At 43.2% G+C, this 14528-nt stretch overlaps 2 protein-coding genes across 5 annotated transcripts in view; one reads left to right on the plus strand and one right to left on the minus strand.

Annotated features, from left to right (window-relative positions):
* hdac5 (histone deacetylase 5) overlaps window positions 1–8345 on the plus strand; it is a 66496-nt gene extending 58151 nt beyond the window's left edge. For both annotated transcript variants that reach the window (XM_086287928.1, XM_086287927.1), the window contains 5 exons: window positions 119–237; window positions 438–571; window positions 1025–1106; window positions 1199–1379; window positions 1549–8345. In XM_086287928.1, coding sequence (XP_086144054.1) covers window positions 119–237; window positions 438–571; window positions 1025–1106; window positions 1199–1379; window positions 1549–1588 — 556 coding nt within the window. In that variant the 3' untranslated portion in view covers window positions 1589–8345. The remainder of the gene's footprint in view (window positions 1–118; window positions 238–437; window positions 572–1024; window positions 1107–1198; window positions 1380–1548) is intronic.
* A 1577-nt stretch (window positions 8346–9922) lies between these two features.
* Window positions 9923–14339, minus strand: pex12 (peroxisomal biogenesis factor 12). Of its 3 annotated transcripts, none has more exons than XM_086287931.1 (4): window positions 14111–14339; window positions 11693–11817; window positions 11072–11607; window positions 9923–10557 (listed from the first exon to the last, which is right to left on the minus strand). In XM_086287931.1, exons 2-4 carry the CDS (start codon window positions 11813–11815, stop codon window positions 10164–10166), a joined length of 1053 nt encoding a protein of 350 aa, XP_086144057.1. In that variant the 5' UTR covers window positions 11816–11817; window positions 14111–14339; the 3' UTR covers window positions 9923–10163. The 3 variants fall into 3 exon arrangements, with proteins under 3 accessions (XP_086144057.1, XP_086144056.1, XP_086144055.1); XM_086287930.1 differs by having other exon boundaries at window positions 11693–11820; XM_086287929.1 differs by having other exon boundaries at window positions 11693–11914.
* Between the last annotated feature and the right edge of the window lie 189 nt (window positions 14340–14528).

Genomic DNA, 14528 nt, shown 5'->3' on the forward strand with positions numbered 1-14528 from the left:
TGCATTTGAATGGTGTTAATTCAGGTTTGCAACATAAGTGGAATCAAATTCTGTTGTTGTGTGTGTGTGTGTGTGTGTGTGTGTGTGTGTGTGTGTGTGTGTGTGTGTGTGTGTGTAGGACTGTGGTGATGCCCATCGCTCAACAGTTCAGTCCAGATGTGGTCCTGGTGTCAGCAGGCTTCGATGCAGTGGAGGGTCATCAGTCTCCTCTGGGAGGCTACAATGTCTCTGCCAAATGTGAGTACAGCCTTTAGTTTGTTTTAATTTGGGGTTTTTGCTCAACTTCTTTTTTCTTTTTTGACCACAACTGTTTTTCAACAGTAAGACAACAAACGAATAGAAACATGCTGTCTCTGTACAGAGCCGTCTTCTGAGGAGTCTATGTGACTATGGTTCACATGCAGTGTTTCTCACGTGTGACGGTTGTGTGTTGGCAGGTTTTGGTCAGCTAACGCAGCTGCTCATGGGTCTGGCGGGTGGGCGGGTTGTTATGGCGCTGGAGGGCGGTCATGACCTCACCGCTATCTGTGACGCATCGGAGGCCTGCGTCTCTGCGCTTCTGGGAGACCCGGTGAGAGTCAGAGTCTAATATTTATGTCTTAACCTTAGACTTTTACCACCTGGAGGTGTTAGCCACAACAGTATGGAACAACAACACCAGTGTTTACAAGGTTTTGTGATGGTTTGAGGTGACTGAGCGCAAACTGCAATTACTGCTTTGTCCAAATAAATTCACTCAAATGATGGAAAATCTGCTTCGTAGCTTTCTTACTGGGACAAAAGCTATGAAGCCGATTACACTGTGATACACACACAACCACATTCACACCATGTAGTGCATGTCTTTGGACTGTGGGAGGAAGCCAGAGTATCCACTAACTCATAAACTAATAAAGAGATAAAGCATGTTAGCTAGCCTGTTCTGTGATTCAGTGATGAGAACATCACTCCTCACTGGTCAGCAGACTTTCTTGAAGTGTTGAGCACTTATTTTTTGGTTTTCCCTTCTCTCTGTCTCCATCAGTGCGACTCTGTGTTTCAGTGGCCTCAGGAGCAGCCCTGTCCAAAAGCCTACGCCTCCCTGGAGAGAGTAATAGAGATCCAGAGTAAGAAACGCTCGCTAAACTGCCAGAAACCCATGAGATCGTATCTTCTCAACTTCCTGATTGTATTTCTTTCTCTCACTGTGTCCCTGCAGGTAAACACTGGTCCTGTCTCCAGAGTTTGTCTCAGACCAGTGGACACTCACTACTCGACGGCCCCTTGGGGGCTCAAGGCCAGTCAGAGAAGGATGAGGCGGAAACGGTCAGCGCCATGGCGTCTCTGAGCGTTGATGTTGAGCAGCCAGGCTCTGTTCCTGATAGCACAGAAACCAGCAGGTCAGCAGTGCACAGTGAAAGCTTTATGCTACAGGGCCAGGAGAGCACGCATGTCATCCAAGAACATTAGTGTTGTAATTCACAATGAAATGAAACGAATCATGTTTTCAAACAAATTCTCAGGCTTGTATTTATTCATTTATGTTGTTTTGCTTTGACCTTCTCTCAGGTCCACAGAGGAACCAATGGAAGAGGAGCCCTTTTCGTAGGAGGAGCTTAAACAAGAAGCCCACCAAACTTCCACTTACATCTCCTTCTAGCACCTCTCTTTCTCTTCCTCCATGGAGTGTGCATTGGTAAACACAACACACACACACAGAGCGCAGTCGTGCTGTTGTGGAGGACTCCAACTGGCAAAGGAGAACTTAACGGAGGAGAAACCGTGTCATGCGAAAACATGGATGCACTTCTTTTCTCTACTGTTTCGTCCATGCAAGGAGGAGCAGACGACTTGTTAGCACCTCCGTGGGTCTCAGCAGAGAGGGAGCCCTTGAATATTTGACCACCTGTACACAGCACCACTGAAATGTTCTCTTCCACCCTCCAATCATTCTCGTGACCTTTTTATTCCATCCCTGCTCCTTTGTTTCCACTGAGGGACGATGACTGTGGAAAAACTTGAATCTTAAATGCCGCACACCAAGCGGACGACTGGTCCTCTTGCGTGTGTCGAGCGCAGGGTTGCCCGTTGGAGGAAATAACTGGTTTTAATATTCGCAGGGGAGGAGGAGGAACTAGGTGCCTTTTTTTCTGTCCACAAAAACTAAAACTAAGTCCAGAAAACACAAACCACCACCGCAGCACCTCAGTACAGCAACCAGCTGATCAGGACTGAAGAAGCACACTTTTAAACACACACGCAAACACACACACACACACGCTGTTGTTGATCCAGTTGGTCACTTCATTTCTGAGTCCTTGTTTCTTCATCTGGATGCCTTAGTTTGTCCCAGTCTCACTATTTAGCAGCCTGTAGAGAGATGGAGAGAGAGACTCATGAGCTCATGTAAATACATATTCTGCTTCTTGACTATTTTTTAATATCTGGCTATATTCCAAAAGACTGAGTTTTGCTTTTTTTCACATTTTTGAGGGAAGAAACCCCTCTAAAGCCATCCTCACACACTAGAACTCTCCAGTAAAAATCTCAGTTGAATATTAGTAATAAGATTAAAATAATATTCAATCAGACTTTTGTGGAATCTGGTGGAAGCGTCTCAGGATCAGATCAGCTTTAGCAGGATTCATGTAACTAATGAAACTGCAACACCCATCAGTCCTCTCTCTCCCTCGCTCTGTCTTTATCATTTGTGTTGATCTAGTCATGTGACCTAAACCCTGCACCTTCTTCTTTGAAGGAGGGGACTGTGGGATTGTACTTTTGAAACACCGCAGTGACCACCGCAGTGACCACCACGTCCCACGTTATCTTTCTCTCTCTCTCTCTCTCTTTTTTAAAAAAAATAATTGTAATATTTCCTGTTTGGTGTAAATAGCGTCTCCTGTCCTGTTGGCCATGGTTACATCACAGCAGGTTTGGTGTGGTCACTTTTCTATATCTGTACATACACATATGTATAAAACCACAAAAGACTTTCTCTTTTTGTATAAAAAAGCAAAAACAATATTCTATATAAATATATATATGTAAACAGTGTTTTATCCAATCAGATTGGATTTCTGAATATATTCTATTTGAAGATTTGAAGTTTGAAAAGGTTTGGCTGTTAGACAGGAAGTAAGCACATGGTCTGATGCGATCAGACCACGACCTGTTTGTTTGTTTGTTTATAGATGCTCAGGATGGCTGAATATTGTTGTGTTGGAGGGGGGGTGGTCAGCAAGCTCTAGTTCTTCTAGCAGGACTAGCGCTGCCCTCCGCAGGCAAACAGCAGCAACTACAGAAAGGTGATATTAAGGTCAAAAGTCATGGCTGAGTAAAATAGGCTGGTCCAGTGATTATGTGTTTTTGTAGTCCAAATGACGCTAGCTCCTCCAGAGACTGTGGTATTCATTCTACATATCACACGATGGTACCAAATCATGAGCCCTGTAATTCTCATACGTTAGGTTTGTATCAGCTCTGATCCAGGAAGCAGTGAAGCAATGATGGTCACTTGATGGATCGTGAAATGAGGTACAGCAGGAGTGTTGAAAACAGCCTCGCTGGATGGATGACAGTCAGACCTCTTAAATGCTGTTAAACTCACTACCATCCATTTTCTAGAGGTCACAGCAACAGTCTAAGCAGACATGCTAAGACGGTCTTCCTCAGCCACGCCCTCCATCTCTTCTGGGGTGATAAATGGGTGTTCCCATTCCAGCGTGCCCTGGTTCTGCCCCACATTTAGTTGGACATGCCCAAAACACCTCACCCAGAAAGCATAATCACCACCTTACCACAGTGGAGGGCTTTGGCTGAGTGATCCCATGGGTTCAGAAGTCATTGTTGCCCCTTGTAGGGTCTGTCAGGGTGAAGTGGTCCTGGGTGAGGACCAGGGGATCAGCCAGAGCCTAGACCATGAGGCTGGACTGGGATATTGGTATTTCATCCCCAGCTGTCCACAGTAAACTTGAATAAACTCACTACAAACTGATTACAATCAAGGTGAAATAAGCAGTAAGTACTGAGAGCGAGGAAAACCTGCTTCCTCAGGTATTATTGGACGTGGTTTGCACCAACTTTAATGGAGAAGACCGTTTTTTGTTGAGGACACATCAGGAAGCTGCATGCATGAGTTAGCAGTAAATGTCCAGGTTGGCACTTGGATTGCCTGAATTGCTGTTAAAGCTACATGATTCTCAGTTTGTGCATGTTCAAATTGGGATGTTATCACTAGTTTTCCAATGGTGAACAGACACAGGTCTAAAGGTGTGTATTTCTAATGGGAGCAAATATAATCCTGCATATATAATCCTAAACAAATATGAGGAATTTAAAGATATAATCCAGGCTGAAAGCTACACAGCAGCTGTAGCCAAAGCTGGCAGAAAAATGTGCAACTCAGCAGGCTTATCAATATCACTGTTACATCAATAGATCACAGGGAGATCCGCCTAGAATTAGAATTTCTTGATAGATTCATTTTCTGTTTTCTCATATTGTTTAGTTGCATCCTCGTGTCGAGATGATTTCTCATTTCAAGCTTGTTCTTTTTCAAATTAAGACTTAAGAGCATTGCTCAGATTTTTTAACAGTCTCGTTTGAGTCAAAAAAAAGTACATGCTTTGTTTATTCTAAGGTTTTAAGTATCGGGCATAAACAAAATGACTGAGTCGTCACCAGCTCTTTAAATGAGGTCATTACAAAGTCAGATAAATAAAAGCTGGGATAATTCAGTAGTTTGTAGAAGCACAAGCAGCAGTAACCGCTGTATGACTATCATTTCCTCACACTGTTGGAGGAACAGCTCTTCTTTACAACATTGCTTTAATTCATACCCGAGGTGCTCTGCCTGGGTTCATGTCAGTTTCTCTGACCTTGGGGTGATTCTGAGGTTGCACTTTATCTGATTATGTACTGATATGTGAAACATTAGAAGTTACATAGGGCGTACTTTCTTATTACCACGACTATATATCATGGTGACTTACATCCAATGAACAGAGCGCATATGAAGGCTGTTAAAACTTTTAACACAAATTTCGCTTCCATTCTGTGACAATGACTGAGAATACATCGTGTGCTGTTCCTGGATCAGTGCTGACAATCCACTATTTTCAGTGCAGTAATGAAGGAGCGAGTGCTTTGTTACATGATATAATCCTCACATCCTCATTAAAAAAGTGCAGTCAAATTGCACCACTCATGAAATCTTTAAAGTGAATGTTTGAAAGTGTTGAGGTTTGTTCAGTCTCAAAAACTCAACCTACCCAACTTCAGGCTCAAGCCTGCTGACTGCTGTTTGGCCACCACCTTCCCATTCTGACCAATCACACAGAAGCTTCAGAGCTGGACCGGCCTATTATGAAAACCTATTGAAACTCAACTCAGAAACACTATACTGGGACGTCAGGGGACTAACTCTGATCGACGTAATCGTCAACCTCACTAAACTTCATTTCCCAGGACCCTTTGTGGTGTTCTAGCCGACGCTGCTACCTCTGGGTCTCGTCCATTTAAAGCAATACCACAGTGGTAGAACTGCAGTGACGGGAACAGAGAGCGAGAAGGCCATAGCAACCGATGATCGGAGGAACTCTCTGTACCTTTTTACACAGTGTGGTTGAGTGCTCTTTGTGTATATTATCTGTCAGGTGGAATGGAGAGGCAGTATTGATTGATTGATTTATTGACCTGTGTTTCCAGGTGGTTTAGTGTAGTCTTTTTGTACTATTGTAAACACTAAGGGCATTTTGTCCATTTAACACGCAGTCAGTAATAGCAGCGCCTTGCGTCGGGTTCGTGGGGGCCGTAGAGTGAGCGAGAGCTGGACAGGTCGATCGTTTTAATGACCCGACACCGCAGTGCTACACGGGGTCAGCTTCTGAGCTCGACTGGAGTTCATGCAAGCACAAAGGGAGCAAATGAAGAACTTTGGAGGCAAGCAGCAACTACCACAGGTGTTGGTTCAGATGAAAAATACCTTAACATTTATAAAAATGAGTAACAACAAGTAAAAGATTCACTTTGTTAAAGGATCTTCCATTCCCTCAATAACTAGACTAGCATCTTGTGGGCATCATGGTCACTGTGGCCTAAACCAGCGGTCCCCAACCTCTTTTGCGCCACAGACCGGTTTATGTCTGACAATATTTTCACCGACTGGCCTTTAAGGTGTAGCGGGTAAATGCAACAAAATAAAACCAGTACCAGTACCAAAAAAAAGAAGATTTATTCATAACACACGGAAAGGACCCAGGGAAACCGAGTTAACGAAAAAAACGATAAAAAAATAATGCTAAAAAACCCTGAAAACCATGAATTTCACACCTGAGCCTCAATACTCGCATCCCGGCACCAAACTACTCATGGACCGGTACCAGTCCCAGGCCCGGGGGTTGGGGACCGCTGGCCTAAACTGTTAAACCAGTGAAGAAGAAAAGACTGAGTTGATGTAGTTAAACAGTAAGACTTTGTTTTCCATTTTAGAAAAGATGATATAGAAATGTAGTTTTGCTTTTTGTAATAATTAGGAAAAAGGTTCAGTAGCAGCAATTAGCATCTAATCTAATTGGTAGGTTTTCCTTTGAGATGCAAACAAGTGAAGAGAAACCAGTAAAATGGAAACAACCAATAAATCAGATGTTGGTTTTCTAAGTCCTTTGATTTGGAAGTGCACACAATTTTTCCAATTTTCCTTGTTCTTGCATTCACAAAGGGAACAAATTGTTAGTTGATTTCCTGTAAATCAAGTTTGGATAACAATTTAGGTATTTTCAAGAATTAAAATCACATTAAAAAAAAGCCTTGACCCAACAAGTCAACATGTAAACCTATAAGAGCTCATGATTAGCTACCTTATCTCGCTAGGTCAGACTTATTTTGTGGTTTTTATTAGTTCCACAATAAAAATTAAAGATTTAAAAGAATTAGAAAAAAAATAACAGGAAAATCCTCCCAAGATGTTGTTCAGATGGGTTTCTTGCAAACTCAGTCGGATCTAGAAACGGAATTGCCAAGCGAGCAAAACTTGACACCAGCAAAGTTTCCAAAGTATATGACGGCAAACGTTTATCCCTTTCTTCACACATGGTTGTGAACAGTTCTAAACTTTGCTCATCTTTAAAAATACCCAAATTTCATATTAGCATTACTGTCCAAGATTCGAGCTTGAGTGAGCTCCTCTGTGTCGTCGTAGTCGACAGATGCGATGGACAAACCTGGCCTAATTTGGAAAAACTGAATGAACCACTTGTGGTTGCGTTGATTTAGCACGTTACCAAGAGACGGCCAAACCCTTCAGCTGTAGTGGTTGCTGCTTGGTGTCGAGGACACTTATGAGCACAGATCGAGGTGGGAAACATTGGGATCTTGCCTCAGCACGGGGGCTGATTGCGCTAGCTGGAAGAGCCCAAAGAGAAGAGGGAAGGGAATGGAGAACTCTTTCAGGACACCGTGCTGATGCAGAGAGATGGTTTGGGTTGTCAGGGCACCTCCCCAGCCTGGAGGCCACATAGCTTTACTGCTGCTGCCACCCACACGACACTGAGGTGAAACGCACACAGTCACACACACTCGGACTATTTTGCTACGAGTTGATACTGTGTATTTCTTGATATGTTTGATACTGTGGTGTAAATGTAGTGTCCTGCTATCATGCGGTGTTCAGGGGCGGGGGTGGGAGAGCGGTACATTTGGGCTGTCGGGTGGGAGGGAGACAGAGGTGGTTCGCCCTCTCTCCCTCATTTACCTCCTGTTTTTTGAGGGGAGACGTTCTCTCTGTTACCTTTCACTCGTTTCAGCTCGCGCCTGAAACGTTGTTTTTTTCTTTTCGGGAAACGCCATTTTTGTTGAAACTGATCACGAGCACATTCCTGACTCTTCTCTGTCTGTGCTGTTGTTTTCTCCAGATTCTTGCCTGTTGCGACGATATAACATGTGTCTAGTTCTTGCTGACTCACATGTATATAAAGTGCATATATGTGTACACATGTGCAATACACGCTATTCGAGCAATCTATTACTGTGACTATTATTGATGATGATACTTGTCCCTTTTTTGAAGTTTCAGCCTGTTTTTTGTTTGTTTTGTTTATTTTTTGTTCCCCTCCTCGTCCTGATTTGCTGTTGATGGATTGTGTTGCAGGAGCCTAAAAAGGGAAGGTGACTATTGTGATTCTTCACGCTCAGTTTCATTTCAGGGGTTTGTGGACATTTTAACGAAGCCCTTTTTTTATTACTCTCGCTGTAATGTTGTGATGTTGACCCTGATTACCTGTTTCTCTGTTTTTTCTTTTTGTTGTTTTTTTTAAGTGGGCTTGTTGTTAAATTTGTCTGGAAACTCAATAAAGCAATTCACCGATGGTCTGTGCAGTAACTTGTATTCTGAAACTTACAGAGCGCTTTTCTAGTCTCAGATACAGCAAGAGGCTGTCTGTATACAGACTATGGATTGTTTGTAAAGCCTGAAAGTTGCCATCATGATGTGATCAACTGGCGCTAACTCTTGAAGGAATTCAAGTCGGCTTTTGAAATTGATACCACAGGCGCGTCCACTGGGAGGCTGAGATGGAGTTACCCTGGTGGGTGGCAGTATTTTTGAACTCTTTGTTCAGTTTAGCTTTTTGACTGTCTTGATTTTCTCGAGCCAGAAGTGAGCATATTTGAGCTAGCAAGCGTGGTTATTGAGCTGAAGCAAGCCAAAACTGAAGCTCAGGCGTGTCTGTACCACACAGCGAACCATATTGTTTCATATGATTCCAGTAAAATGGTTTAAAGATGACTCACAAGTCCACTTCTAATTAGCAAAGATGAGGTCTGTGTTGGAACATCTGTCCATGGCTAACTAAGCCTTAACAAAACAGCAGCTGAAATTAGCCATAGACTGAATTTCATTGTTGAAGTTGGGGTTTTTGATGTGATCGACTTGTCTTTCAAGTGGCCTGTAGAGCAAGTGCTCGGGGTTGTACAGCCTATTGGCTGCTTGCTGAAAAGTCAAACAGTGCACGAGGAGAACCCTCCTCTGAAAACTCTGGATTGGAGAATGGAGACCAAACTTTTGAAGTAATCATCGTTATGTACACTGTTAGCTTAGCACTAAATCGCTATGAGCCTTTAAATCGCATTTGGATAAGGTTTTATATTTGGTGTAGACATGAGAGCATCATTAACCTTGTTATGTTGTTTATGCCCTACTGTCAGTCATTAGTGTGATCGTAAGGTCATATCTGAAACAACTCTTCTACTTGTTAGATCAGCTTAGGCAAAAAGGAAACAGGACACACACACACACACACACACACACAAATGCTTTCTAGGCTCATTCAAAATGCATCTGCTCCTCTAAGAGTGTGTTCACACAACCTTATTGATTAGTATATTTATTTTTCTTCCAACTCCTCTGCAGTTTGTTTGAGGAAAGGGCCAGATCTCATTCTAATCCATCTCCATTAGCATGTGTCCTCATTATGGGATGCAGCAGAGCACTCACACCATAGAAACTGATTCTACTAGGAGCAGCTCGACAATGTTTCTCTGTGCAGCAGGAGAACACTTTTTAGGTTTCTGGGTAAAAGGGAAGTGAACCAAGTTCCCAAACTGGTCGTGCCTCAGGTCTTCTTTGGGCAGAACCAGGCCAACGGTTCAACAAGGCCACAAAAATGAAGTTGCATCTTACAATCCACCATGTAGGAGTTTAAACATCTTTGCCAGGTCACAGACATTTTTATCAGTAATGACAACTTATTTGTGAACAACTCATTTGTGAGGAAAAGACCCACTGACTGATCTGCTTTTATGCTAACTGTGACAGGCCTAAATCTGGTCCTAGCACTGGAAAAAGCTGCTAAAATGCAGCCAGTTTGTAACCAGTAACCCAACTGGTGACCAAATTAAGGGATCCTGCAAATTCCTCAAAAAAACAAAAACAATTACACTCCTATTAGATTTCTTTTAATTAGGCTTTATTATTATTCAATTTTCACTTTGACAAGAGCTGAAACTTAGTAAAAAAGAAATATTATTAAAATGAATTAGTTTTTTCAGAAACTTTAAGGACATTATTAGTTTATTGTATAGAAAAAGGAAAACAGCTGTGAATATCCCTCAAATATAATTTTCATATTGTGTCTGTATATCATCTCTCACACAGTTGATCTTGTCTGCTTTGACTGCTTGATGCTTTAGCTCTCTGGTGAGTAGATCTTGATGAGGTGTTGCAGTTCGGTGGGATATCCGGTGACTGGGCAGCGGTGGTTACTTTTCACGTATGTGTAAATGCAGCGGTAACAGAACACGAAGCCCGAGGTGGACAGCACGGTGGCATTGGTGTGGGGCTTCCTGCACAGAGGACAGTTCCTGCTTTCTGAGCCCAGCCCGCCCTGATCCTGCTGCAGGTGGAGCGGGGGTGGAGGAGCCGGCAGGGAGGTGAGAGCTTTCACTGTGCTGAGGTTCTCCGACGAGTACCACCACTCCAGGAACTGCAGGAAGAAAACACCCATAGAGAGGGAAGAGGAGACAGACACAGCCATGCCCCTCGCTGCTTGTGACATCATCCACCACGCTCTCTGCATCACGCTGTGAACACAGAAACAATGCATTGTGGGTGTTTAGCAATTTTTTTTTTATGACATTCCTCATTCAAGAACTGTAAAAAATATCACTGAGTGTATGTTTGTGTGGCCTCAAATCAATTCACCAAATGAGCTAAAGCCACACAGTGCACATCAGCAAACATTAAACTTGATAAGTGTTTAAAGTACTTAAACCTTTGGCCAAACAAAGTGAAATTAATCTCACTGTCTGAATATTCTCTGTGAAAAACATCTGTTTTCTAATGTGTTGGATCTGAGCCATCCCAGCAGACAGGCTTGGACCATAAGGACACAACAGTTTTGTGGTTTTTACATCACTGACTAAATGCACTTTAATGCATGGAACGTTGTATCAGCAACATAGAGTTAAACAGGCTGCATGAAAAACTTCCTTCAGTTTAGAATCTGCAACTGGTGATCTATCCGGGTACAAAGCACACCTGTTAGGACACCACTGTGGGTAAAAACAGAGACAGCAAGGAGTTTGCGAGCTGTACCTTCCTCCAGCTGGTCTCCCGGGAGTCCTGGCTTTCCACTCCATGTCTCTGATATCTTGAGTGTTAAGTCGTTCCAGTCTGACCCCGGCCAGCCACAGGAGAGGACTGTGGGTCCTGGAGACTCCAAAGACAAACAGCAGCTGCTGACAGAAGATCCAGGTCTGCCAGGCTGAGCTGACGTACGGATATGCTGCTACGGCCGCCCGGTACAGCCTCTGGCTCCTCGTCTGCGCCAACCGGATGGAGAAATCCTCCTCATCCCTCTGCCGTGCCAATGTAGCCTCTAGCTTGGCCTGCAGGTATGGCAGCAGGCACAGAAGAAGAAGAGACCACCAGCGGGATGTCCTGGTCATCCCGAGGCGCACAGGAAGTCTCTGCCTGCCTGAAACTCTTTTCAGTCCGTAGAAGTTCTCCGAGAAGGAGGCACTGCAGTTAGACAGGAAGTGGTTCTGAAGGAGGAGGTCCAGCAGCAGGTAGAGCTCATCAAAGCATCGCCACAGGAAGCCAAAGCGGGATGGGTTGGACTCTGCCAGAACCTGGAAAGGACACCAGGAGCTAGGCTGTTAGAACCCTAACACTGATCTATGGAAAGTATAAGTGCCACCACACACACACGCTCACTTTGACTGCATGTTTCAGTGCCGGTCTGACCGCCTCCATCAAAGACTCCTGTGCCAGGACTTCAAACACTGATGGCTGCTCACTGACAACCGTGGATGTGAGATGGGCTCCGGCCTCAGCCATGGCTGCTGCACAAACACAGCACAGTTACCTTTTACTGCCTTTTGTATGACCACTGCACTCAAGTCCAGACTGAGAGACTCTTCCATCTGTATCTTCCACCTTTCTGTTAATCTTTGAACACAGAGCGCAAAGCAGGGTTTACACTGGCATGGTAGAAGAAAATCACCATGTGGTGCTGCGTTTGAGGAACAGCTTGAAATGCACTTTCTTGGGAATCTCACGACTAATATTAACTTGAAATCTGTCAGTCAGTCACGTTTAAACAGTTTTAATTCCCGTTTGAGGGGCAATTGTGCAGTTTTTATGTCCCGGCGCTCACTAAAACTAAAATTTATTCAAGTTAGGGCTGCTCAATTAATCGAATTTTAATCACGATTACGATCTGGGCTTTCAACGATCATTAAAAATGACTGAGCCGATTATTAGCCCCTCCCTCGTGCTTTACTCTGGCGCTGCTCCATGTGGCAAATCGAGCGCACCTCTCTGCATTTCGAACACGCGTCACAACAATTAAGAGGACCCAAGGGAAGCTCGGAAAGCTATGCAGAAGTTATTTGGAGAGGAGAGTGACTGCCATTGGTTGAAAAGAGAGGTAAAAAAAACTTCAGTGGGTTCTGGGTTCGCGGAGTCGAGACGTGGGTCAAGTAGACATAGTGTGTAAACTTTGCTACAGTGTCGTAGCTGCACCACAGAGCAACACTGCAAAGTTCACTAAACATAGATGTTTACATTTTTCATTTATTTTTTATATTGCAAACATTTGCACTGTAATCAGTATTTGCACACTATTTTATATTATTTTTTAAAGTCATTATTCAATACATTGTTATTGTTAACCCTTTAAATCCCTGTAGAACCGGAGCTGCGTAAGCTAGCACAATAATTTGTTTTGCATATGAAATCGGAGGAGTTGTACTTACATCTTATGCCATCAGCTTGTCCTCGGTCACGGTTTGCTTCCACATAAAGCTTTGCAAAAACTGCATGAAAAGCGCTTGCAGGAACAAAAACATAATATTCCAGAAACACGCTTTGCCGATCTGATCAGCTGTTCGTAACACTTCCCACATTGAAAAAGACGTCAACGCGAACTATCGCATGTCCGCCATTTCTTGTCCGAAACCGGAAGTGACGTCATTTTTCGCGGAAAATTTAGTTTTTTACTTGTAGGCCTTAAAAGCCTATACTGGTGTTTTTATAAGTCATGTTTGACTTGTTTCTGGAATGCTTAGAACTCGAATTGCACTGCTGGAAATAGTTTATTTTGATGCACCTGCTGATTTCTTTGCAAATTTGCATCATAGGATTGTTTTTTGTTTTTCCTGCAGTATATAAAAATTGCTGTATCTCCAAAATAAAACTATGAAGACACTCAAAATAAATTTCCTGTGGTGGGAAACTATTTTTTGCAACTTTATTGTATTTAAAGTTTTGAGGGATAAACCTCTTAAATTTCCCCAAGTAGAAATATATGTAAAAAAAAAACAAAAACGATTTTCAATTTTTTTGTAGTTTATTGCACTGTTTTGCAATTAATGTAGTTACTCTGGACTTAATGCATACATATTATTAAAATATGGGCTATGACAGTTGTATTGATATATAGCAACTTGAAATGCTCCCAAAAATGGCACTACAGCATGTAAAAAAAAAAAAAAAAAAAAGCTCTGGAGGACTTGGTTCTATGGTAGGTCTTAAAGGGTTAAATGAATATCGTCAAATAATCGAGATCTCAATTTCAGTGAAAATAATCGTGATTATCATTTTTGCCATAATCGAGCAGCCCTAATTCAAATGAGTCTTAGGAACTATTTTAAGGTGGCTGGAGCACAAAAAAGGAGGTTTCTATCGGGGCTTTGTGATTCACACTTATCTTGTCTCCCTTACAGAGATTCAGTAAGCAACATGACGGATACACGCGGCTGCTGCATGAACTTAGAACCGAGGTACAAGGTGCAAAGCTGGCATGACCTACTTCAGCGTGAGTTGTCCCTGAAGGCTGCATGTGTCGTTAAACGGCCCAGGTGTCTTCAGTGCAACACTCTAAAGTCTTTAAAACGCAAGCCGCGTATATGAGCATTTGTGAAACACTTAATATGTCAGTGACGTTTTGAAATGACGGCTGGTAAACACCAGCTAGTGTCGCATCTTACTCAGTGCTAACGCCAGGTAAGTAAAGCACTGGACAGGTGCTATTACCAGTTTAACACAGTTTAATAGACTAAACAGTAAGAAGTACTGACGGCGCGGGGTAGCATTTACTTTTCACTACTTTATTTCTGTGGTCACACGTACCTTCCTCTGCTGGTTGCTAGCTCCCAGCTAGCAGGTCTGCATTAGCGTCGATTCTCTTTAGGCTCCTTCTAACTCACACGGCAGCGCTGAGCAAAACATTAGGACGGAGTTTGATTTTGTCCCATTTCTCTCCTCTCTCGCCCCACAACGTGTACTGTCCACAACAATTCACCATTTCCGTTTACACACGTTCTGTTTTTTTCTTCAACAACGTCATCGCGCAAGAATACGTATGCGACTACCCTGTAACTCTACGGTGATTGGCTGTTTCGCTATCAAGCAACCGATGACGCTATAGATCCTAGGCCACCGATAGGTGGACGCAGCCAGGCGGTGCCAAATAATGGTAGTCTGCCAAAAAAAGATGATTGCCTGTATTTAAACCGTTGTAAATGACTTGTTGGCCTATAAGCTCCCA

Source organism: Aulonocara sp. 'chitande type north' Nkhata Bay, linkage group LG4 (genome assembly GCF_057382095.1).
Source record: "Aulonocara sp. 'chitande type north' Nkhata Bay isolate Kocher_YH1m ecotype deep benthic linkage group LG4, A_spYH_male_GT1.1, whole genome shotgun sequence".
Lineage (NCBI taxonomy): Eukaryota > Metazoa > Chordata > Actinopteri > Cichliformes > Cichlidae > Aulonocara > Aulonocara sp. 'chitande type north' Nkhata Bay.